The 23134-nt window shown below is 37.3% G+C and overlaps 2 protein-coding genes and 1 long non-coding RNA gene across 21 annotated transcripts in view; 1 reads left to right on the top strand and 2 right to left on the bottom strand.

The window, feature by feature from the left end:
* Positions 1 to 959, bottom strand: part of LOC124875474 (alpha-tectorin-like) — a 27314-nt gene extending 26355 nt beyond the window's left edge. For 17 of the 19 annotated variants that reach the window (XM_047377653.1, XM_047377661.1, XM_047377655.1 and 14 more), the window contains exons 1-3: positions 899 to 959; positions 356 to 379; positions 135 to 158 (exon numbers count right to left, since the gene is read on the bottom strand). In XM_047377653.1, the coding sequence (XP_047233609.1) occupies positions 135 to 158; positions 356 to 379; positions 899 to 944 (94 nt within the window). In that variant the 5' untranslated portion in view covers positions 945 to 959. The remainder of the gene's footprint in view (positions 1 to 134; positions 159 to 355; positions 380 to 898) is intronic. The other 2 variants (XM_047377654.1, XM_047377666.1) reach the window with 1 other exon arrangement.
* Positions 960 to 12872: 11913 nt separating this feature from the next.
* Positions 12873 to 13496, bottom strand: LOC124874615. The gene is made up of 2 exons (XR_007039855.1): positions 13028 to 13496; positions 12873 to 12938 (listed from the first exon to the last, which is right to left on the bottom strand). It is a non-coding gene; the product is annotated as an uncharacterized LOC124874615 (long non-coding RNA).
* Positions 13497 to 16633: 3137 nt separating this feature from the next.
* On the top strand, positions 16634 to 21523 carry LOC124875532 (neurexophilin-1-like). Its single transcript, XM_047377748.1, has 2 exons — positions 16634 to 16812; positions 18955 to 21523. Exons 1-2 carry the CDS (start codon positions 16744 to 16746, stop codon positions 19690 to 19692), a joined length of 807 nt encoding a protein of 268 aa, XP_047233704.1. The 5' UTR covers positions 16634 to 16743; the 3' UTR covers positions 19693 to 21523.
* The last annotated feature ends 1611 nt before the right edge of the window (positions 21524 to 23134 follow it).

The following is a 23134-nucleotide window of genomic DNA, read 5'->3' as shown; positions in this document are numbered from 1 at the left end:
GATAGATAGATAGATAGATAGATAGATAGATAGATAGATAGATAGATAGATAGATAGATAGATAGATAGATAGATAGATAGATAGATAGATAGATAGATAGATAGATAGATAGATAGATAGATATAGAACTTACTTGAATTGCGAGTTGTCGCTCCAGCTATAGAAAAACAAAGATATCATTGAACGTGTCAATACATAAAACCCATTTGATTTGTTTGACAAGGTTTAGACCATTACTTGAACTGACATAAGCCAAACAATCCTGACAGACAGACAGACAGACAGACAGACAGACAGGCAGGCAGGCAGGCAGGCAGGCAGGCAGACAGACAGACAGACAGACAGACATCTCACCTAATGTCTGAGTTGTCACTCCAGCTATAGAAAAACACAAATATTATTGAACGTAAATTTAAAATAATTAATGTCACTACTTAAAATCCATTTGATTTGTTATAACAGTTTTCCAGTATATTATACAGGTAATGTTATTAATTGATGAATTGCTAAAATATTAATATTATTTACATATAATACATTATTAAAATAACACATTAAATAAGAACTCGTTATGAACGAAGGTTGTCTGAAAGCTTGCTCATGGTACCAACTAGTGGCCACATAAAGAATCGAGTGGTGGGCTCGTCTGTGGTTTAGTGGAGGAGGTGCCAGACTCCTGCGAAGGTCGCCCACTGTTGCTTGCATCTTTAATTTTTATAATTATGTTGATAAAAACATAAATTATGTTTAGCAAGAGTTCTGTAAAGTTGTAGAGAAGTAATCACAGTAGCCAAATACTGTAACACTGGTATTTATGCTTAGAGCTTTCATGTTTCACATCATTGGATTACTTCATATGGAAACATTCATTTAAGATTGACTTGAGTGGGTACTTACCTGAAAGTGACAGAAGCAGTATAGGCAGTATGATTTTACCTGCCATTCTTGAAAAGTCAAACCTGTTAAAAAGGATTGGAAAAAGAATTTGACTTTTAGAATATATGAATAGATGTTAATCCAGAAATGCATAAAACACAAAATATTTTTTACCCACTGACTTTTGTAAAATACAACGTTTCTGAAGGCAATTTATTTCCCCTTTGGTCCAACAAAATGTTAGAAAGTGTTTCATTTATTGCAAAAATAAAAATAAAAATGTACCTTTTCTATGTGCCTCTCTGGTGTGAAAACATCTCCAGTGACAGGACAGTGCAGCAACAAGGCTTTATACAGTGACAGCTGGCACGAATCCAATATTCTTTCTTTTCCAGTAAGTTATACTGAAAGAATAAAGCACAGCTGCTTCCTCATATTTTAGCAGAGCAATGTTTGTTCAGCGAGGTCATCTTATAGATTTCAGGTTTAAACATTGGCCTCTAATGGGGTTAAGAAGTGATTCATAAAAACGAAACATCATACTTCAATAATCGCTCCACAGTTAGCAGGTATAAATGCAATTTTGCATTTAAGATCTTTTAGTCAACGTTTTGACTAAAACTGTAACAATGTAGGACTGAAATAATTGAATCATATTTATTCCACAACAGTTTTAGTGGGGAGTTTGCCAAGTGAAGCTGGCATTTTTTACCTCATCAAAAGGAATCTGGTCAAATAAAACTGCTGATTTCCATTGCAGTACTTGTCTGCAAATGACATAGCCTTTGGTCATGAAATATAACCAACATATCATCAAAATGTACCATTATGCACCGCAAAATATATATAAAATGAAAGGATATCAAAATAAATGTTATCTTTTTGTCTCTAACTGGAGAATTATTGAAAAAAAGAATAATCAATGAAAAACTTTAATGAAAGAATCCAATGAACAAATCACAGCCAAAGCAGTCAGCTTCTCTGCTGGAAACAAATAATAAGCATATTGCACAACCTGCCATCCCTCTGCGTGTAAATATGAATGACGTGCCAAAAATTGCTCATGATCTTCAAATCTTCATCATCCTAATCGAGGCAGCTGCCTGAAGAATTTTCCATTTCAATGTCTGATAAATGTCATCCGAAACTTCCAAAGCCATAATTTTCCTCTTCTGTTCAATTATAAATGATCGATTTTCTAGAAATAAACCACCACCTGAAGCTATTGGAGCAGAGCACAAGCTAGCCATGGATTCATGTGTTTTTGCACAGTTGTAGCAGCTCCAAAGCGCACGCACATTACGTCTCGGAAAAGGTGCTACAAAGACAAGCTATACCTTGTTAGAAAGGGGAGGTTCTCTAGTTTCTAATGATAGTGGACATGGAGAGGTGCTGCAAAAAGAAAGGTGTTTTCTGTTGCGTTTTGTTCACAGTCAGCCATGTCTGAAGGACCTTAAATTGCTGTAACACTAATAGTATTTGTGCAAAACTCATTTGGGGAATTGTTTTGTGAACATTTAAGCCTCCTCCTGCGATGTATTTAAAAACAAAACTGGCAGCGTTTGTTATAGTTTCAGGAATGGCCAAACTTGGGCGTTGGTCTGCAGTGCACTGCTCATACTGGTATATCAGGTGTTTTCTTTCAAGCTTCTTCTGCACCTTTTTTCAATCAGGCTGGAAAATGTTCCTCACACTCTCGAAAATTAAAAATAAAAGCTGAAATATGAATGTTGCACATGTAGGTGGTGATACAAATCTGCATTAACATTTATTCTAAAACAACTCAACTCAAGCTTATGTTTAGTTTCTTGTTTATTGTTTTTTTGATCCTATTTGCTATTTGTGTTTTCCCCAAATACGTATTTAGATCTCATTTTCAGAATCAATGAAAACTCTATTAAGCCCTTAAAAGTCAATTTCTTTACAGCCCCCCAGTCCATTCACAGTCTAAGAAAGGATGGAACAACACAAAAGCTATAAGCATACAGTAATCATAAACAATTGCAACAAGCCTGCAGCACTGTGGTGTACAAAATGCATTTGTACAATAAAATAAAACAATAAAAGCAATACATACCACAGAGGAGCTGCTGCAGAATTATTTTTTGCTTGTAAAAGTGTACTTTGAAATACAGGGGTTGGACAATGAAACTGAAACACCTGGTTTTAGACCACAATAATTTATTAGTATGGTTTAGGGCCTCCTTTTGCAGCCAATACAGCATCAATTCGTCTTGGGAATGACATATACAAGTCCTGCACAGTGGTCAGAGGGATTTTAAGCCATTCTTCTTGCAGGATAGTGGCCAGGTCACTACGTGATACTGGTGGAGGAAAACGTTTCCTGACTCGCTCCTCCAAAACACCCCAAAGCGGCTCAATAATATTTAGATGTAGTGACTGTGCAGGCCATGGGAGATGTTCAACTTCACTTTCATGTTCATCAAACCAATCTTTCACCAGTCTTGCTGTGTGTATTGGTGCATTGTCATCCTGATACACGGCACCACCTTCAGGATACAATGTTTGAACCATTGGCTGTGAAAACAATGACAATGTCAGGTTTTACTGCTTTACTCCTCCAAAGCAGATGTTTAATCTGTTTCAGTTTAAAATATTATGTCCCCACTGTGACAAACAATTAGGAATAGGAGATAAGATTTAAAATTTCATAATCAGTGGAGAAAAGATGCAACGATGGATAAGTCTTGGGCATATTGGCATTTTACTTTAGAAGCATGTCTGGGAGGCTGAAGATTCATATCATAAATTTAGCTCAGAGCTGAAAAATGTTGCTCCTGTTTGTTTGATTTGGTTGAAAACATCTCAAAGCTTCCAAAGCAGAACAGCAAGTTTTACTTGTAATAGTTCAGCTTTTTGCAACTGTGTGCTGACAAAAAAAACCTTGAAAAACCCTATGTATGCTATGCAACATGAATATAAAATAATCGGTAGTAATGAACCCGCTACTTTAAAATATAATTACATACTATAAAGAACTTGAGGACCTGGCAGATAACAGCCATGCAGGTAACAAAGTAAGTACAGTTTAGCTGTAACAATATTTACAATATCATAACAGAGATTATCAGTTTTTCTTCATTGCAATAATAATTTAATATTTTTTGATTTACATTATGAGCATCATTTTGCTTAATTTACATCTAATCCAGCTAATCGGACCAGTTTTACTTTCCACACAAGATGTCAGGGTTTTCACTATTTCTGCCACTTATACCAAGAAATGCCAACTTTATGGTGTTTTTCTGCTGCATTGTTTGCTGCATTATTACTAGGTTGACAAGTCAGAACACCTCACTGCGGTGTCCAGTGTAAGCCATACAATTGTTATAGAGAATGCAGCTTTGCAGTCATAAACATACAGGCTTCTATATAACAATAAAACTAAAGATACTGAAATTGCAAAAAATCTGTTATGTAACGCTCCACAGGTATTACAGAGAGATGGATTTAAACATAGAGTATCCTGAAATGTGTGTAGTTATTAAAAAATAAGATGAGGGGTTCAGAAAGGAGCATAAGTATGTTCATACAGGGGGACGGTTTTTATGTTTTACTCAATGTAAAACATAAAATTAACAGAGAAGAGACACACAAGCAAGGTAGACTAGGAAAAATCTAGAAAAAGAAAACCAAAACTAAACGTGGGTAATAATGGCTCTACGTGGAAGGCAAGGCAAGTGTTTTTTGTGTAGCACCATTCATACAACGGGTTATTCAGGTAGGATCAAAGACTTAAAAAACAGGTCATACATCAAAAAGACCTCATAAAAGCCTAAAAACATTTGACATAATCATATTAAAAATAACTAAGCAAATAGGAAGCTGACACAAGATAGAAATGATACAGCATTATTTAGCCTTTATGGGTAAACCATAATAAACTGTATATACAGAGTGAAGAGGTCTGTGAAGATTTATACCAGCATCTTTTAAGTATATTCAGCCAAGATCATTAAGTGCTTTAGGGACCATTAACAAGATTTTTAATTCTTTCCTCTGACAAACAGGAAGTTGATGCAGTGATTTAAAGACTGGTGCAATGTGATCCATTTTCCTGGTGTTGATCGGGACTCTGGCAGCAGCATTTTGGGTCTGCTGCATCTGCCTGAAAGGATTTAATTTATAAAAATGGCCTATAATGTTGTATTATGGTAGATGAAGGACCCACATGCAGAGCATAATGGGGAAATAAAGACATTTAATAAAAAATTGGCTGGTATTTGGAACTATTCAGAATTTTATTCACCTTGATCAAAGTTTCAGTGCCATGTAAAGAAAAATAACCCCAGATAACAAAATATTTCACTGTGGGGATGGTGATGTGCAGTGTTGTTTTTTAAGGCCAAAAATAACTATTACAATAGGGGCCCACAAATTTAGGCTTGAGTTTATCAGGCTATAATATGTTCTTCCATGACGTTTTGGGAGATTTAAGATTTTTTCTTTGAAACAACTTGCTAGTCAATTTACTCTTGGCCCATATATTCTCCAGTTTCTGTTGACACTGTGCCAAGATAGTTAGACAATAATGTGGAGTTATTTTGTACCATTTTCCTGACCGACACCTTTGTATAATGAGATCCTTTTGATCCCTTGTAACCTCTCTGGTAATGAATGCCTCAGCTAAAGTCTACTAATGCTCAAACGTCCAGAAAAACTCAATGTTGAAATTAGATTAAAATGTTTAAAATCAAGGTAAACATTTAAGGATGTGCAAACGTATGCAACCAAATCATTGCAGCTTTTTTCTATTTTTTTTTCACGGTTCCTATTGTTTTTCAGTTGAAGTATACAGGATGCATGTCACATCGTAGCTCAAAACAGTTTTTAAATTATTAATTAAAATCTAATTTTTATGTCACAAACTACGAAAATGATATGATATTATGTGAACTTTATTTCAATTTAATCAGATTAACTGATGGGTGGCAGGTGTGAACCCCAGAAGACTAAATGCAGTAATCAATAAAAAGGGGGTTTAAACACAGTATTTGTTTTAGAGTAAATGGACCTACACCATTAGGTTATTGGAGATTTTTTCCCTTATTTTATTTAAGGTTTCTTTGTTTTGTAGATGAATCATAAAGGGTTCATGACATATTAAAGGTGTAAAGAGTTTTAAAACACACAGGGATGTGTTCAGTCTCTAGTTCCACTATATGATATCTGATCTAGTCAGACTCCTGCCAATCAGAGTTAGGGAAAAACCTAAGTGGGTTAGTTAATGTTTTCAAGGGACTTTAGAAATCTACCAGTAAGAGACAGCTGCACCTAACTCACCTGAGCTGAATTTCCTGTGATTTAGAGCTGAAAATATTTGATGAAGGTGTGTAAAGTTTCTTTGGAGGCAAAGGTGTGTGTTAATTAGACAAAAAAGCCATCAAATCAAAACAAATACTTGTAATACCAATGTACCATCGCAATCACGCTTACATTACTGATGAGCGAGGGGTGTTTTAATGTGACAGTATCAAATATTTTCATCTTTCTGCTTTGACTTTGCACATGCACACCAACTGCATAGAGACACTGAAGAAGTTAAGAAACTACGAAGACCAGCAGCTTTTAGTTGTCCTAAAAACTACACAGAAACATAGACGTGGTCAAGCTTTTTCTGTTGTGGCTCCCAAACTTTGGAACACATTGCTGTTAAAAATAAGACTGGAAAATGTACTCCCTTTTTTAGGTCTCTTTTAAAAACATATCTTTTTACAATAGCGGTTGCCCTGTTGTGAGTTGACATGCTCATTTTATTGTCCCTGCTCTATTTTTTGAGTGAGATAGATTAATCAGAATGGGATTTACTACTTTTCCTGTGCCTTTTTGGGACTGACCGAGTCTGATTATCAGTGAATTTTGTCTTAGAATTTAAAGAATACTGAATTATTCAAAGCAGTTTTGATCTAGTGTATGCATAAGTTGAAAACATTTAAAGATCTAGACATGTTGAAGACAATTTGCTAAAGTTCAAAACCTGCTTTAGAAATGTGATTTTGAACGTTGCATAGATGTCGGTGTAAGACAGGCTGGTCTGAGTATTTTATGAACAGCTGATCTTTCAGGATTTTATTGCACAACAATCTATTTGGTTTACAGAGAATGGTTAAAAAAAAAAAGAAAAAATACAATGTTAGTTGTGCTATTGTGGATGAAAATGACTTGTTGATCTCAAAGCAGATTGGACAGAGTAGTTCTAGATGATAGAAACGCAATAGTAGCTCAAATAACCACTTGTTACAACCAAGGCGTACAGAATATCATGTCTGAATGCACGTCATTTTGAACTTTGAAGCAGATGGGGTCCAGCAGCAGAAGACCACATAGGGTGTTTGTCCCATCAGCTAAGAACTGGAAACTGTGACTCACCAAAATGATACAATAGCAGATTAACTTAGTCCCAATTTCAGCTGCAACATTCAGATGGTAGGGTCAAAATTTGGCAAAAATAACATACAATCATGGATCCATCCTGGTATGTATCAACAGTTTGGGCTGCTGGTGGAGGTTTAATAGTATGGGAGGATATGATACAACAGTATTGTAGGTGACCAGGTCCATCCCTTTATGGTTACGATGTATCCGTCTTCTGATGGTTACTCCCAACTGGATACTGCACCATGTCACAAAGCTCAAACCATCTTCTACTGGTTCCTAGAACATTACAATGAGTTGATTGTTTTCCAATAAACTCAGCAGTCATCATATCTCAATTCAACAGATTACTTATGGTATGACGAGGAACAAGAGATTCTCATCTTGAATGTGCAGGAGTCAAATCAGCAAGAACCGTGTAAACCGCGTAAAGATAAGTTTTATTTTGTCTGTTTTACCTTTTTCCTATACAGTCTATTGAATAACACATCCAGTTTGACCTGAACCACTAGATGAAGGTGAGTCAGCTGGAAAAAGCTTTTCCAGGTGAAAACTATAAGCGAGGCTTCAGCAGACAAAAGAATTGAGTCATGTTGCTTTTAATCCTCAAAACAATGGAGCTTTCAAATGTGGAACAAAGTTTAATCACGAATGTTAATAAAGGGATTATCTTACTTTTTTTTCACATAATTGAAAGGATCTACAGTAAGAGCCACAGATGTGTTTAAACCAGGAAGTCTGGGTGTTGTAGTTAGTAATAAGGGTGGTAGGTATTCTCTTTTGTTTTCTTCAAGGTACACTCATTAACACATGGAAAAATGTTCAGCTTCAGAGAAAAACACTTTAGAAGATTATGTTGGTAGATTGTTCCTGTTGGCTCACTTCTTTGAAATGTGACTGTTTATTGTCTTTTAATTCAAATGAAACCACAAAGTAGGTAATTAAACTCACTGATTGACAGACGGGTTGTAAAATCAATCTAGGTCACTTTTTACCTTTGTCACTTTGTCATTGCAACATTTCAGGTGTATTTAATTTCAAAATATAATAAATTTACATAAACTTAAATAACGATTTCACTTAGTAGAATTAGTAAAATAACAATCCAAACCAATTTAAAAACATAAATAGAAAAAGTTATGTCTAAAGTATTTTTATACAGGTCCTTCTCAAAATATTAGCATATTGTGATAAAGTTCATTATTTTCCATAATGTCATGATGAAAATTTAACATTCATATATTTTAGATTTATTGCACACTAACTGAAATATTTCAGGTCTTTTATTGTCTTAATACGGATGATTTTGGCATACAGCTCATGAAAACCCAAAATTCCTATCTCACAAAATTAGCATATTTCATCCGACCAATAAAAGAAAAGTGTTTTTAATACAAAAAACGTCAACCTTCAAATAATCATGTACAGTTATGCACTCAATACTTGGTCGGGAATCCTTTTGCAGAAATGACTGCTTCCATGCGGCGTGGCATGGAGGCAATCAGCCTGTGGCACTGCTGAGGTCTTATGGAGGCTCAGGATGCTTCGATAGCGGCCTTTAGCTCATCCAGAGTGTTGGGTCTTGAGTCTCTCAATGTTCTCTTCACAATATCCCACAGATTCTCTATGGGGTTCAGGTCAGGAGAGTTGGCAGGCCAATTGAGCACAGTGATACCATGGTCAGTAAACCATTTACCAGTGGTTTTGGCACTATGAGCAGGTGCCAGGTCGTGCTGAAAAATGAAGTCTTCATCTCCATAAAGCTTTTCAGCAGATGGAAGCATGAAGTGCTCCAAAATCTCCTGATAGCTAGCTGCATTGACCCTGCCCTTGATAAAACACAGTGGACCAACACCAGCAGCTGACACGGCACCCCAGACCATCACTGACTGTGGGTACTTGACACTGGACTTCTGGCATTTTGGCATTTCCTTCTCCCCAGTCTTCCTCCAGACTCTGGCACCTTGATTTCCGAATGACATGCAAAATTTGCTTTCATCCGAAAAAAGTACTTTGGACCACTGAGCAACAGTCCAGTGCTGCTTCTCTGTAGCCCAGGTCTGGGGAATGCGGCACCTGTAGCCCATTTCCTGCACACGCCTGTGCACGGTGGCTCTGGATGTTTCTACTCCAGACTCAGTCCACTGCTTCCGCAGGTCCCCAAGGTCTGGAATCGGCCCTTCTCCTCAATCTTCCTCAGGGTCCGGTCACCTCTTCTCGTTGTGCAGCGTTTTCTGCCACACTTTTTCCTTCCCACAGACTTCCCACTGAGGTGCCTTGATACAGCACTCTGGGAACAGCCTATTCGTTCAGAAATTTCTTTCTGTGTCTTACCCTCTTGCTTGAGGGTGTCAATAGTGGCCTTCTGGACAGCAGTCAGATCGACAGTCTTACCCATGATTGGGGTTTTGAGTGATGAACCAGGCTGGGAGTTTTAAAGGCCTCAGGAATCTTTTGCAGGTGTTTAGAGTTAACTCGTTGATTCAGATGATTAGGTTCATAGCTCGTTTAGAGACCCTTTTAATGATATGCTAATTTTGTGAGATAGGAATTTTGGGTTTTCATGAGCTGTATGCCAAAATCATCCGTATTAAGACAATAAAAGACCTGAAATATTTCAGTTAGTGTGCAATGAATCTAAAATATATGAATGTTAAATTTTCATCATTACATTATGGAAAATAATGAACTTTATCACAATATGCTAATATTTTGAGAAGGACCTGTATATCACAACATAATAATTATTAAACAAACACATTACCAGTCAGCCAGGTAATGTTAAATATTGAATTTGATTAACTAATTGACATGTACCAAGTAGCATCGCAATCACGCTTACATTACTGATGAGCGAGGGGTGTTTTAATGTGACAGTATCAAATATTTTCATCTTTCTGCTTTGACTTTGCACATGCACACCAACTGCATAGAGACACTGAAGAAGTAAAGAAACTACGAAGACCAGCAGCTTTTAGTTGTCCTAAAAACTACACAGAAACGTAGACGTGGTCAAGCTTTTTCTGTTGTGGCTCCCAAACTTTGGAACACATTGCTGTTAAAAATAAGACTGGAAAATGTACTCCCTTTTTTAGGTCTCTTTTAAAAACATATCTTTTTACAATAGCGGTTGCCCTGTTGTGAGTTGACATCCTCATTTTATTGTCCCTGCTCTATTTTTTGAGTGAGATAGATTAATTAGAATGGGATTTACTACTTTTCCTGTGCCTTTTCGGGACTGACAGAGTCTGATTATCAGTGAATTTTGTCTTAGAATTTAAAGAATACTGAATTATTCAAAGCAGTTTTGATCTAGTGTATGCATGGTGTCATAAGTTGAAAACATTTAAAGATCTAGACATGTTGAAGACAATTTGCTAAAGTTCAAAACCTGCTTTAGAAATGTGATTTTGAACGTTGCATAGATGTCGGTGTAAGACAGGCTGGTCTGAGTATTTTATGAACAGCTGATCTTTCAGGATTTTATTGCACAACAATCTATTTGGTTTACAGAGAATGGTTAAAAAAAAAAAGAAAAAATACAATGTTAGTTGAGCTATTGTGGATGAAAATGACTTGTTGATCTCAAAGCAGATTGGACAGAGTAGTTCTAGATGATAGAAACGCAATAGTAGCTCAAATAACCACTTGTTACAACCAAGGCGTACAGAATATCATGTCTGAATGCACGTCATTTTGAACTTTGAAGCAGATGGGGTCCAGCAGCAGAAGACCACATAGGGTGTTTGTCCCATCAGCTAAGAACTGGAAACTGTGACTCACCAAAATGATACAATAGCAGATTAACTTAGTCCCAATTTCAGCTGCAACATTCAGATGGTAGGGTCAGAATTTGGCAAAAATAACATACAATCATGGATCCATCCTGGTATGTATCAACAGTTTGGGCTGCTGGTGGAGGTTTAATAGTATGGGAGGATATGATACAACAGTATTGTAGGTGACCAGGTCCATCCCTTTATGGTTACGATGTATCCGTCTTCTGATGGTTACTTCCAACTGGATACTGCACCATGTCACAAAGCTCAAACCATCTTCTACTGGTTCCTAGAACATTACAATGAGTTGACTGTTTTCCAATAAACTCAGCAGTCATCATATCTCAATTAAACAGATTACTTATGGTATGACGAGGAAGTCATTGTTCCTGTTGGCTCACTTCTTTGAAATGTGACTGTTTATTGTCTTTTAATTAAAATTAAACCACAAAGTTTGTAATTAAACTCACTGGTTGACAGATGGGTTGTAAAATCAATCTGGGTCACCTTTTACCTTTGTCACTTTGTCATTGCAACATTTCATAGTTGTATTTAATTTTGAAATATAATAAATCTACATAAACTTAAATTAAGATTTCACTTAGTAGAATTAGTAAAACAACAATCAAAACCAATTTAAAAACATAAATAGCAAAAGTTATGTCTAAAGTATTTTTATATATCACAACATAATAATTAAACAAACACATTACCAGTCAGCCAGCCAGGTAATGTTAAATATTGAATTTGATTAACTCATTGACAGGTACCAAGTAGCTTTTATTGAGTACCTCAATAAAAGCTTTCATTTAGACAGGTGCCAATCTTTAACTAAATTCACCCTGAGGTCAGAGGATGTGCTGCTGAGAAAGATGAAAAAAATTACCTCTTGAAGCTCATTAACAGAATGCCAAGAGTGTGCGTAGCACTAATCAAAGCAAAATGTGGCTACTTTGAAGAACCTAGAATATAAGACATATTTTCAGTTGTTTCACACTTTTTTGTTCAGTATATAATTCCACACGTGTTCATTCATAGTTTTGATGCCTTCAGTGTGAAGCTACAATATGTATAGTCATGAAAATAAAGAACACTCTTTGAATGAGAAGGTGTCCAAACTTTTGGTTTGTACTGTAAGTCCACAGTTATGGGCAGCCCACTATGACCCCACCTAAGCCTTACACTGTGGGGGTCACATTTCACACCTGTACATGGGCCTGCAGGTATAGGTTAAATACTGTGCCTCCAAAGCAGATCCTGGCTTGCACCAATAAGAGCCCCCTTTTTCACATCATAGCATGTTCTCCTCAGCTGTTCAAGTATCATATAGCCAGTTTTTCTTGTGTCAAAAGTTCATAAAACATTACAGCCAAAACATATGATACAATAACAAATGAATAGCCATATGGCCAGTTTTCATAACTACATAACTCCCAAGAGAAAAAACAACTGAGCAGTACATGAGACATGAACCAGAATTACTAGGTATCCTCTCTGTATACTACATACTGTGTGTGTGTGTGTATATATATATATATATATATATATATATATATATATATATATATATATATATATATATATATATATATATATATATATATATATATATATATATATATATATATATATATATATATATATATATATATATATATATATATATATATATATATATAGTGCTAAAGCCCTCTAAGATCACATGGCAGTGGTTCTTGGTTGTTATATTTAAACTCTATTTCAATGAGATTAGGCTAACTGACATCATTTTTGACACTGATCTGACCCACATGCAGAAAGAACACAAGTAGAGAGCATCAAACGGTGAAAATAAGTTTATTATTTCTAAATTCTACACAGGGATGACAGGGATCTGGTCTCTCCAACTGTGCAAGAAAAAAGAACTGATAAGAAAACAGGACGGCAATGTATATATAAATATATAAATATAAATATCATAAATAAATGCTCTTACTAGAGAGTGAACGGAATCCGCCAGGGGAGACGGGGTTTAGGAGAACTGAAGTAGAGCTCACAGCGAAACGTGCTTTCTGTGGAAAGCGAGCGGAAGGTGAAGCAGGAGTTACGTGGGAGGGTGGACAGGTCTGCAGGAGAAGTACGCTTGTCGTAATGTAGCACAGATCCAGTAAAAGGTGAAGATTGCTCAGTCCAGGAGTGTACGTAGAATTCCAGACAGGTAATCCAAAAGGCTCCAAGCGCTCGAGGAATAGTTAGAGGATCGATGGACATCAAGGTTACTGATACCTAAGGCGAAAACACAAATGTCAGAAAGGAACAGAGCAGATCAAAACCCAAAAACTGGCTCGAGATGATTACCACATAGGCTCAACACTCAGGCGACGAGTAGCAGGCAGCCACGGCTTAAGTAGCGTACACGGCGATCAGAAGATGGGAAACACCTGTCCACATTCCTCCTGTAGCTCGACACCCTCTTCTGGACGAATAAGGTTAGCAGCAAGCAGAAAACAGACAGGCTCCCAGAACCCGACACAACAGCTAGCCCAACAATGATTTGTGATCATCTGTTTTTCAACTCTTTACATGAACTCAAATGCATCCCTTCTACTAAATCATTGATTCCACAGGATTGAACTACAGTAGAAGTTTAATCCTGTAAATCCCTGACCCTAACTACATTTAGGGCGTATAGCAGCAAACAGTAAATCACTGCAGATTGTTTTTCAACAGTCAGATTATTTAAATTCAGACTGTTTATTCATAGTGTCGTCCAATTATCTCTAATTATAGATGAAGTAATTGGCTGCATTTAAATTTTAAGGCTCTGGTTGTTAATGGTTTTGTGTTGTGGTGGTGGTATAGTGATAAGGAAGCACTTGACCCTTAGTCCATCAAGCTCTTCGCCTTTCGTTGCTTCAGGAAGAGCAGTTAGGGTTGGTAAATCACTGTGGAAAAGAAAGAAACAACTTCATTAATAAAATCTCGAATTCCAATAATTTATCTTCAGCTGAATAGTTTATAGGCTGTGCTGTTGCCTTGCACCAAACATGTCCTGGGTTCAAATCCCAGCCTGGAGTCGTTATTCATGGAGTTTCTATGTTCTCTCCATGAAGGCATGGGTTCTCTCTGGGTACTCTGCCTTTCTCCATCAGTCTTGAAAAATGCCTATTAGCAGAGGCGTGCACAGACATTTTGGGGGGCAGGTGCTCAAGTGGAAAAAAAGGGCACCTTGTGCGGCACATGGAGCTGTCGGCTGCCTTTGTAGTGTGAGATTTATTACAGGCACAACATGAACATAATTAATATGTATTACTAAGCAAATGACCACCCAGGAAAAATAAAAAAGTCAAAACAAAAATGCATTTGACAAAATTCTTAAGATTAATAAGGCAACAAAATTATCATAGACTGATTTAAAGTTAGATTACTGATTCACAACCTGAACTTCCTGAGTCAAATTTGAAACTTACGTTAACCTTCATTTTTTTTCTTTATACACACTGAGTACGTGTTTGTCTTGACTATATCATTCTGTACTTTTATCACAAAATGTATTCTGCACCAAATAACCTTATGTTGTAGCAAAGCAGGTTACACTGCCAAATTTACCAGGTAGGTCAACCTAAATGAGTTAAATGAGTTAAATGAGTTAATCAGAAATGTGAGTAACCAGTGACCATTCTACAGTGTAAATCAACTATACCCAGAAAATGAGTTATAAAATCTTTATAGTCAAAATGAAACCAACATCAGAGAATATGATCATAAGAAGAATCATCTATACTTCTGCATGTAGTCAGTGTGATATATGACAGAAATTATTCTTAGAGAATAAAAATTAATGAGATCACAAGTCCTGCTATTTAGAAATTAAAGTACTCTGATCACATCATCATTTTTACACACACAGAAGTAGAAAATACAACTTAGCCTATATGCCCCACATTTACTGAACTTTATTAAAGGTATTTTAGTAGTGTATGAATTGTAATGTTAACCAGCTCATTTGGACGTATTTGCAATTTTTAAAAAAAACATGTGTCAAACAGAAGTTATCAGGGACCATTATAGCAAATGTAATACCAACATCTATGAGATAGATTTGAATAAATTTTTTTATTCTAATTTAATCTAAGAGTTAAATCGTATTATATAATATTATTATTATTATGTAGACATTCTCTTGGCGCCTGGTGGCGACCATAGAAGACATAGCGGGTAAAGGTCTGCCATTGATTGGCCTGTTCTGTTTAGATAAAATGGTGGCAAGTGAAGTTTTAACTTTTTCATCTAAAGTTTAGGAAGCAAGTATATTCGTTTTGTTTGTTTCCTGGATGGTTAGCCGGCCTGTCGGCAGGGCAGGGCTCTATCTGACGGCGGAGGGGAGGGGAGGAGAGAAGAGGTAAACTGGACCAGCGCAGGTCCAACTCTCCGCTCTGCACGCAGCCCGAGGCGGGGCATGTATGTGTTGGCGAAGGGGGGGGGGGGGATTTCAAAACGTGGGGTACTGGTATTATAGGCCTTTAAATTCAGAAATTTTGCCTTGGGCCCTACACTATACAAAAATAAATAAATAAATAAATAAAAAGATTTCAGGAGGACACCTTTTACTCCCGGGCTGCACGGTGGCGCAGTTGGTAGCACTGTTGCCTTGCAGCAAGAAGGTCCTGGGTCCGTTTCCCGTCCGAGGGTCTTTCTGCATGGAGTTTGCATGTTCTCCTTGTGCATGCGTGGGTTCTCACCGGGTACTCCGGCTTCCTCCCTCAATCCAAAGACATGCCTGTTAGGTTAATTGGTCACTCTAAATTGCCCTTAGGTGTATGAATGAGTGTGTGCTTGGTTGTTTGTGTGTTGCCCTGCAATGGATTGGCGACCTGTCCAGGGTGTACCCCGCCTCTTGCCCATAGACTGCTGGAGATAGGCACCAGCTTCCCCGCGACCCACTATGGAATAAGCGGTAGAAACTGACTGACTGACCTTTTTCTCCCAAAGAATAAAAGGGCAGGTGCTCTAGCACCACCTAGCGTCTATCTGTGCACGTCCCTGCCTATTAGGTTAACTGATCTCTCTAACCTGGCGTTAGGTGTGACTCTGTGTGTGTGTGTGTGTGTGTGTGTGTATGTGCATGTTTGTTCAGTGTGTCTCTGTGTTGCCCTGTAATGGACTGGACCTTTCTCCTAATGAGAACTGGAGATAGGCATGAGCCCTCCTCTACCCGGCAAGAATAAGTGGGAATAGCATGTTGTATTTTGAAGTATGTTGTAAGGACTGAATGGACATGGTCCAAACTGCTACAAAATTATTCAGCTGTGCAACCTGAACTCAGACTCCATATTTTCTTCTGGCCACAAGATGGCACACGTTTGTTAAATCAGCTGGCCTCATTTTAAATGTAAATACATTCCAATTTTAATAAAGTAACAATCTATTCATGAGAATGGTTTCAAGGTGAAACAGAGATCCAAAGGCAAAATTAAAAACTGTGTGATATTTTTAGGATTTAAAGAAAAAAATCTCAGTGTGTGAAAGAGGAAGAGAGGGAGGTGAGGAAAACAGAGTATGATGAAAACCTCCAGAACTGAGAGAACCTCTCATCTGGGAGCTGTGAGTAGAGGCAGCAGCATACAGACGGGTTTCTGCTCCAGAGTTAATCACGCTATGCATGGCTCACCAAAAGGTCACTTATCCTGAATGAAGCTCAGATAAAGGTGGATGACACTTGGAACCATGGAGAGGTTCTCCTGTCGCTGCTTTGGTTGGATTCTTCTAAGTTTTTGTCTGGTGAGTAAAGTCTAATTAAACTGATTTAATAGTTGCTGTGGATAGTCGGTTGCTTATGCAGCTGTTCTCAGCAGTAATTTAATGTAGATTGGATCACTTTTACATAGGTGATACAATAGCCCAAAATAAACATGTTAATAAAATAGAAGAATGCATGAATTTCTAAACACTGAAAGGTGCTTTTTAAGAACTGGAAATTAATTTATGTTCAAAATCATTTTTATAGTGCATTAAAGTATTTCTGAATAAATGAACAGTTTTTGTGGATCTAAGTTTCTTTTAATTTAGTTTTCAGTCAAGGAGATACAGAAGTGGTCAGAAGTTTACATACATGGATATTATATTAATTTGGGGGTTTTAACAATTCATTTAAATGTGTTTTCCTTTGGGCGGACTGATAATACAACAGTATCAGTGAATTTTAATAAGAGCTAGGTGCAGGAGTTTGCATTTATTGTGGATTTTCTCTCAGCCACAATGAAATTATACATGCAGGCTGAAATATAAACATGCTTCACAACAAATATTTGGATAAAATTCCCTTTAGGCTGCAGAGATACCACACACTTTTCTTAGCCATTGAAAGGCTTCTGACATGATTTTTTTCTGGATTTTATTTTACCACGCTTTCAATCAAAAACAGGAGATCTCATTTAAATGTATTTAAGATAATTGTCCTTTTTAACTCTCAATGGTGTCCAAGTTGCAACTATCTGACCCAAACTGTCATTCTAAGATGAAAGGAATCTACTCAGATTGTTAAGGAACAACCAAAGAACCACCATGACTCAAGGCTGTCATCCACCCAAAGCTGCTGCTTTATCACTGTCTACATTGAATTTAGTTTAACATCAGCCTGGACTGGGAGGGGGCCTAGTTAAACAGGACATAAGCCCCGGCAACAAAATCAACCCCTTTAGGCTTGACTGAAAACTTCATCTTTCCACACATCCAGCCAAACACTTTCTGGAGAAAGGATTTCTGGTCAGAAGAGATAAAGATAGCTCTATTTGGCCATTATGACTAGAAGACTTAAGGAATCAGTGTTATTTCCTAAAAACCTCTGAACAATTTTCCAACTGTCAAGCATGGTAATGGTAGCGGCATGCTGTGGGGCTGCTGCACTGTTACTGTGGTATGGCTCAAAGTGGATGGGATAGTAAAGGAGGGCTACCTACAAACTATTTAACGTCACTACAAATTCTGGGTTAAATAAAATAGGGAAGACATGTAATTGTGAGACTTCTGCTGAATATTGTGATGTCCTGATTCTTTCCATCACAACTATTTCTCCACCATTTTTGTGAGGTTTAGCATCTCAGCCACTAAAAATATGCATCTAGTTTGGGCAGCAAAGGCAATTAGTCACAATCCAACTTCCCAAATATATTATTGTCTACAGAGTTTAAAGTATGGCTTTAAAACTATTATATCCAATGCAATATTGCATCAAAACTGTCCCAAAGAACTGGTTGGATGCAAACATTAATACTGTGATTCAATATATTGTGCAGCTTTACCACAAGTTACTGAAAAGATGTTGGAAACTTCACATTTCAGCAAAACAATAATATCAAACACACATTAAAATGGTGTTTGAAGTGTATAAACCCGACTTATATTAAGCTTCTGGAATGACCTAATAAACCCTATTTAAGGTTTATTGACTACGATTAACAGCCAGGTCTGCCATATAATTAACCAGTTTAAATGAACTGTACCGACTCTGTCAAGAACAGAGGTCAAATAACCAGCTGAAATTATACCAGAAGCTTTCTGAAAGCTACAAACAGCATGTGGTTTCTTTGTACTCTGCAACAGGAGTGTTATTCTAGATATTAGTGGGGATGCAAGTACATTATTGAGCTGGTACGTGTAATTGTGAAGCTGTTTGGACTATTGAAAATTCACTATAAATTCAAGCTTGTGCACAAAAAAGGTTCAAATTAATCAGTAAAAGACCAAACCTAATATAATACCCAAGCTGATGATGAGTTTAAGTACATTTCTGATGGGCATTCTAGCTTACAGCCACTCGTTAAAAAAATATCTATTTTGAGTGTATAAAAATGTTCTGCTTGCTGCACATTTAAACTTCTTCAGAGGCTCATTGTTTGTATTTTCTCATTGTTTTCTGTCTAGTTGGTAGATTGTCAGCTTGAGAGAAACTTCACCTTCGGCAACTCAGCATCGCCTCAACTCCACAAAAACCAAGCCGGGAATCTACAGAAGATCTGGGGACTTCAGACCAGGAGTGTGAATCAGAACTCCAAAGTGCTCAATAGCCCATCCGGTCCTTTACCAAAGCAGGGACTTTGGGAAATCCTGGGAGCTAACTCCAAGTTCAACTCCAACCCGTCGGTAAAGATAAAGCTTCAGCCCCTCATGAAAGTTCAAGAATTATCTAAATTGTCAAGGTTGTTTAGCTGGGGTGACTTTTATTCTAACATCAAAACGGTCAAACTGAATTTACTGATAATGGGGAAGATTGTGGATCATGGCAACGGCTCTCTTGGCGTCTACTTCCATCACAACTCCACAGGTGTTGGGAACGTGTCCGTCAGCCTCGTCCCACCTATGAAAGAGTTAGGGTTTGACTTGGAGCGCCAGAGTGTGGTCCATCCCAAGGAGTCCAAGACGTTCAACTGCCGTGTGGACTATGAGAAAACCGAACGCAGCAAAAAGGTGATGCTGTGCAACTACGATCCATCAAAGACGTGCGACCAAGAACAAACCCAGAGCCACATTACCTGGATGTGCTCCAAACCTTTCCAGGTCATCTGCGTCTACATGTCTTTCTACAGCACGGACTACAGGCTGGTCCAGAAAGTCTGTCCAGAATACACCTCCCAGAGCCCAGCCTACCTGCCTACAGCGTAAACATGGGACCAAGTGAGGACGATGATGGGAATCGTCTTTTGAAAATCCACAGAGGAATGCATTTTGAACAAGTGTGACTTTTCAAGACATTCAAAACTTTGTTCTAGAATACATTTCATCAAACACTGTAATATATATGTTTAGATGTTGCCCGTTCAAAACTAAATGACTGTAGCTGACATTAGGTGAAACTAAAAGCAACCGGACTAATCTGACAATTAGGTGACAGACTAGTTTTACAACATTTTACAATGCTGTTAATAAATAACCTTCATAGTATCACTTTCTTTTCAGATGCTGTTCATGTTGCCTCTTCGCACTTTCAGTTTTGGTTGTCTGGTACCAGATGTTTTCAGAACACTTTGTACCTGCTTTTGAAATAGTTTTCTATTGTCTGCTTGAGGTCACTAAGAGTTATTTTTGTGTGATCAGGGTTTATAAGGTTATAAGGTTTTAATATAGTGCTGTTAAAATCCATCCCTCTCTAAAAATGTCTTCCGTCTTTACTTTTTGGGACATTAAAACCATCAAACTGATTTTAATATAAAATCTGGCCAGAGTAAATAGAAAAGGCTGTTTTTAAATGGTCATTACCTTTATTAAGAGGATAAAAGTTTCCAAACTAACGAGCTCTTATGTAAAGAAGTAATTAGCACAACATAACTCCTTAGCAGCAGCAACTGCTATCAAGTGTTTGTAATGAGTGACACTGAGTCTTTTACCGCTGTGGAGGAATTTTGCCCCACTCTCCTTTGCAGAATTGATTTTATTTTCGAGCATCAACAGCTTGCTTGAGATTATGCATCAGCATCTCAATTGGATTTAGGTTTGAACTTTGACTATGACACAAAAGCTTAGTTCTGGCTTGTGAGCCATAAATTAAGAAAAGCCGTTCAGGTCCTGAAGAAGCAATCCCACACCATCATACTGCCACCACCCTGTTTAGCTGTTCTGGTTCTGAAATTGTGTTAGTATTACACTAGATGTGACAAGATGCACACCTTTAAATAAGTTCCACTTTAGTCTCGTCAGTCCACAGAATACCTTTCCGAAAGTCATGGGGATCATCAAGATGTTTTTTTTTGGTCAGCAGTGGTTTTTGTCTTGGATTAGTCTCTTTCTTATCGTTGAACAATGAACTTTGACCTTAACCTAGGCAAGTAAGGTCTGCAATGCTTTAAATGTTGTTCTAACTTCCTTTGTGACCTCCTGGATGAGTCGTCGATTGACTTTTGGGATAATTTTGGAAGCCCCCCCCCCGATCCTGGGAAGGTTCACCACTGTTACATGTCTTCTCCATTTGTGTTCATGGCTAGTAAAATTAATCCAACGAATGTGCTTGATCACAGTTAATTACTTTTTCACATAGGGTCAGATTGGTTTGGTTAGCCTTTGTCCCTTTAGTAAATGGAATAAGATTAAAAAACAGTTTTTTGTGTTTACTTAGGCTATCTTTGTCTAATATTATAATTTGCTTAAAAATATATGAAATATTTAAATGTGAGTGGAGTAAATACATTTTCACAGCACTGTATTTAATACTTAAATACTAAGAGTAGCTATCTTAATACGCAGTGGTTAATACCGGTACAAATGCTTACAGGAGAAAAATGGCAACGCTCAGGTATGAAATGGTGGGAACAAATTGGTGAAGGTGCAAATTGACTCGAAGCCTTTTTTTCCCTAAACAAAAGCCCCATAATATATAGAAAAATGTAATTATGTATTTATTCCAACTGAAATAACAGCTTTGAATTACGTTTGTGGTGTTCATGTCAATTAGTCTCGACAGCTCTTTAATTTTGGGGGTTGTATGAGAAAACAAATAAACGTCTTTGACTCAGTCTGAAATGATTTTGTTTTGCCTAAAAACCACATCCCACTTCCCATCGGACAGTATCCACACAGTATCAGCGAGAAAGCAGATAAATAGACAAGCAGAGAGAACAAACATGATGACCTTTCACCCCTGCTCAAAGGAAATTCTACACTTACCACCTCAACTTTCCTATCTGCCTGCTCTGATGTTCGCTCTGATGTTTTTTGGAAGGAAAATGTAAGACAGAAATGCCTGTAAAAAATGACTAATTTGTATTCTCACATTCACTTCCACCTGGTCCAGCCTTTGAACCTTCAGGGCTCCAGTGGATGTGAGAAAACGGTTAGTCAGCGTTGTAAAGCTGGCACATTTCATGCTGAGAACCTGCCTACAACACATTTCCGCATGACTTCCTCCTCATGTAAGTGAACCTGCAAAGCGCCTAAGTAAGGTTCTTTATGTTCTTTCACTTCTGCACATTGAACGTTTTTCACAATTTTCTCAAACTTCAGTGTGATGTTGGATCAAATCAAAGGGGCTGGCATTTGGTTTCCTGGGAGAACTGATCCAAAAGCAGTCTGTGTTTCAGTTTGGATCAGTAAGAGGTAGAGAGGTTAAGGTATATCGCTCCAATTTTAAGACGTTTTAGTATCAGAAAATCTTTTCTCACCCTCACCATGCTTTAGACTTAGCATCCGATTATTGTGCAAATTTTCACTCTATGAAATATAGCTAAACATCGTCACTTTCTTTTGTTCAGGTGAATCTCAACAAACTTGAGTCCTGCTGTCGTGCAATATTTATTTTTCCAAGACCATAATTGAAGATGGTAAACAACAAAAGCTGTATTTTTTCCTACATAAAACTCTAGAACTGATAAGAGGGTTGTTTCTGAGCTGGTTAGTTGTAGCTCAGCCGCTAACTTTGTGCTGGGTGAACAGATGTTTAATGATCCAGATGCCCGCTAAATCCTGTATTATGTCACCTAGATGATGTCCAGGGCGTTTACTAACAGTACAATAAACATTTATGGTGTTTGTCTTTTTTAAATACCTTACAGTATATTAAGAAATTGCATCAGAGCTTCGTTTTTAATAAAGTTAAACAGAAACACAAGATCTTGTGTTAAAAATAAGAGTTCAAACGGCCGACAATTGGCTGTACTTGATTAGTGTAATATTATGAATTAAGTAGCATTTGATTACTATGTGATGTAGTTGGTTAAACTATTGTGGTAATTAAAAGCCAGTAAGTTTTTTTTTCCACGTGTTCATTACATTTTTATGTAAAGGTTCCATATGTTCCATAAAGAAAGAAAGGAAAATTTAAAAAGGAGGAAAGAGAGGAAGGACACAAGGAAAGAAGGTAGAAAGGCCTCAAAGGAAGAAAGAGAGGAAGACCACAAACAAGGACACGATGGATGGAAGGAAGGACACAAGGAAGAAAGAAAACAACGTTTAGGCAATGGGATAGAGAAAAAAGTCATCTTATCCAACTCTAAAAATGAAATCAAATACCAGACTATGTAGAAACTATGAAACACATTCAGTTTGTGCAGGTAAAGTAGCACATCGACCAGTAAAGCTGCCCAAGACTCTGGAGTTTACACCTGTGGAGACGAAG

The sequence above is a fragment of the Girardinichthys multiradiatus genome, chromosome 10 (genome assembly GCF_021462225.1).
Source record: "Girardinichthys multiradiatus isolate DD_20200921_A chromosome 10, DD_fGirMul_XY1, whole genome shotgun sequence".
NCBI classification, from domain to species: Eukaryota; Metazoa; Chordata; class Actinopteri; order Cyprinodontiformes; family Goodeidae; genus Girardinichthys; species Girardinichthys multiradiatus.
Note: the sequence above shows the minus strand (reverse complement) of the source record. Positions and strands in the feature narration are given on the sequence as shown.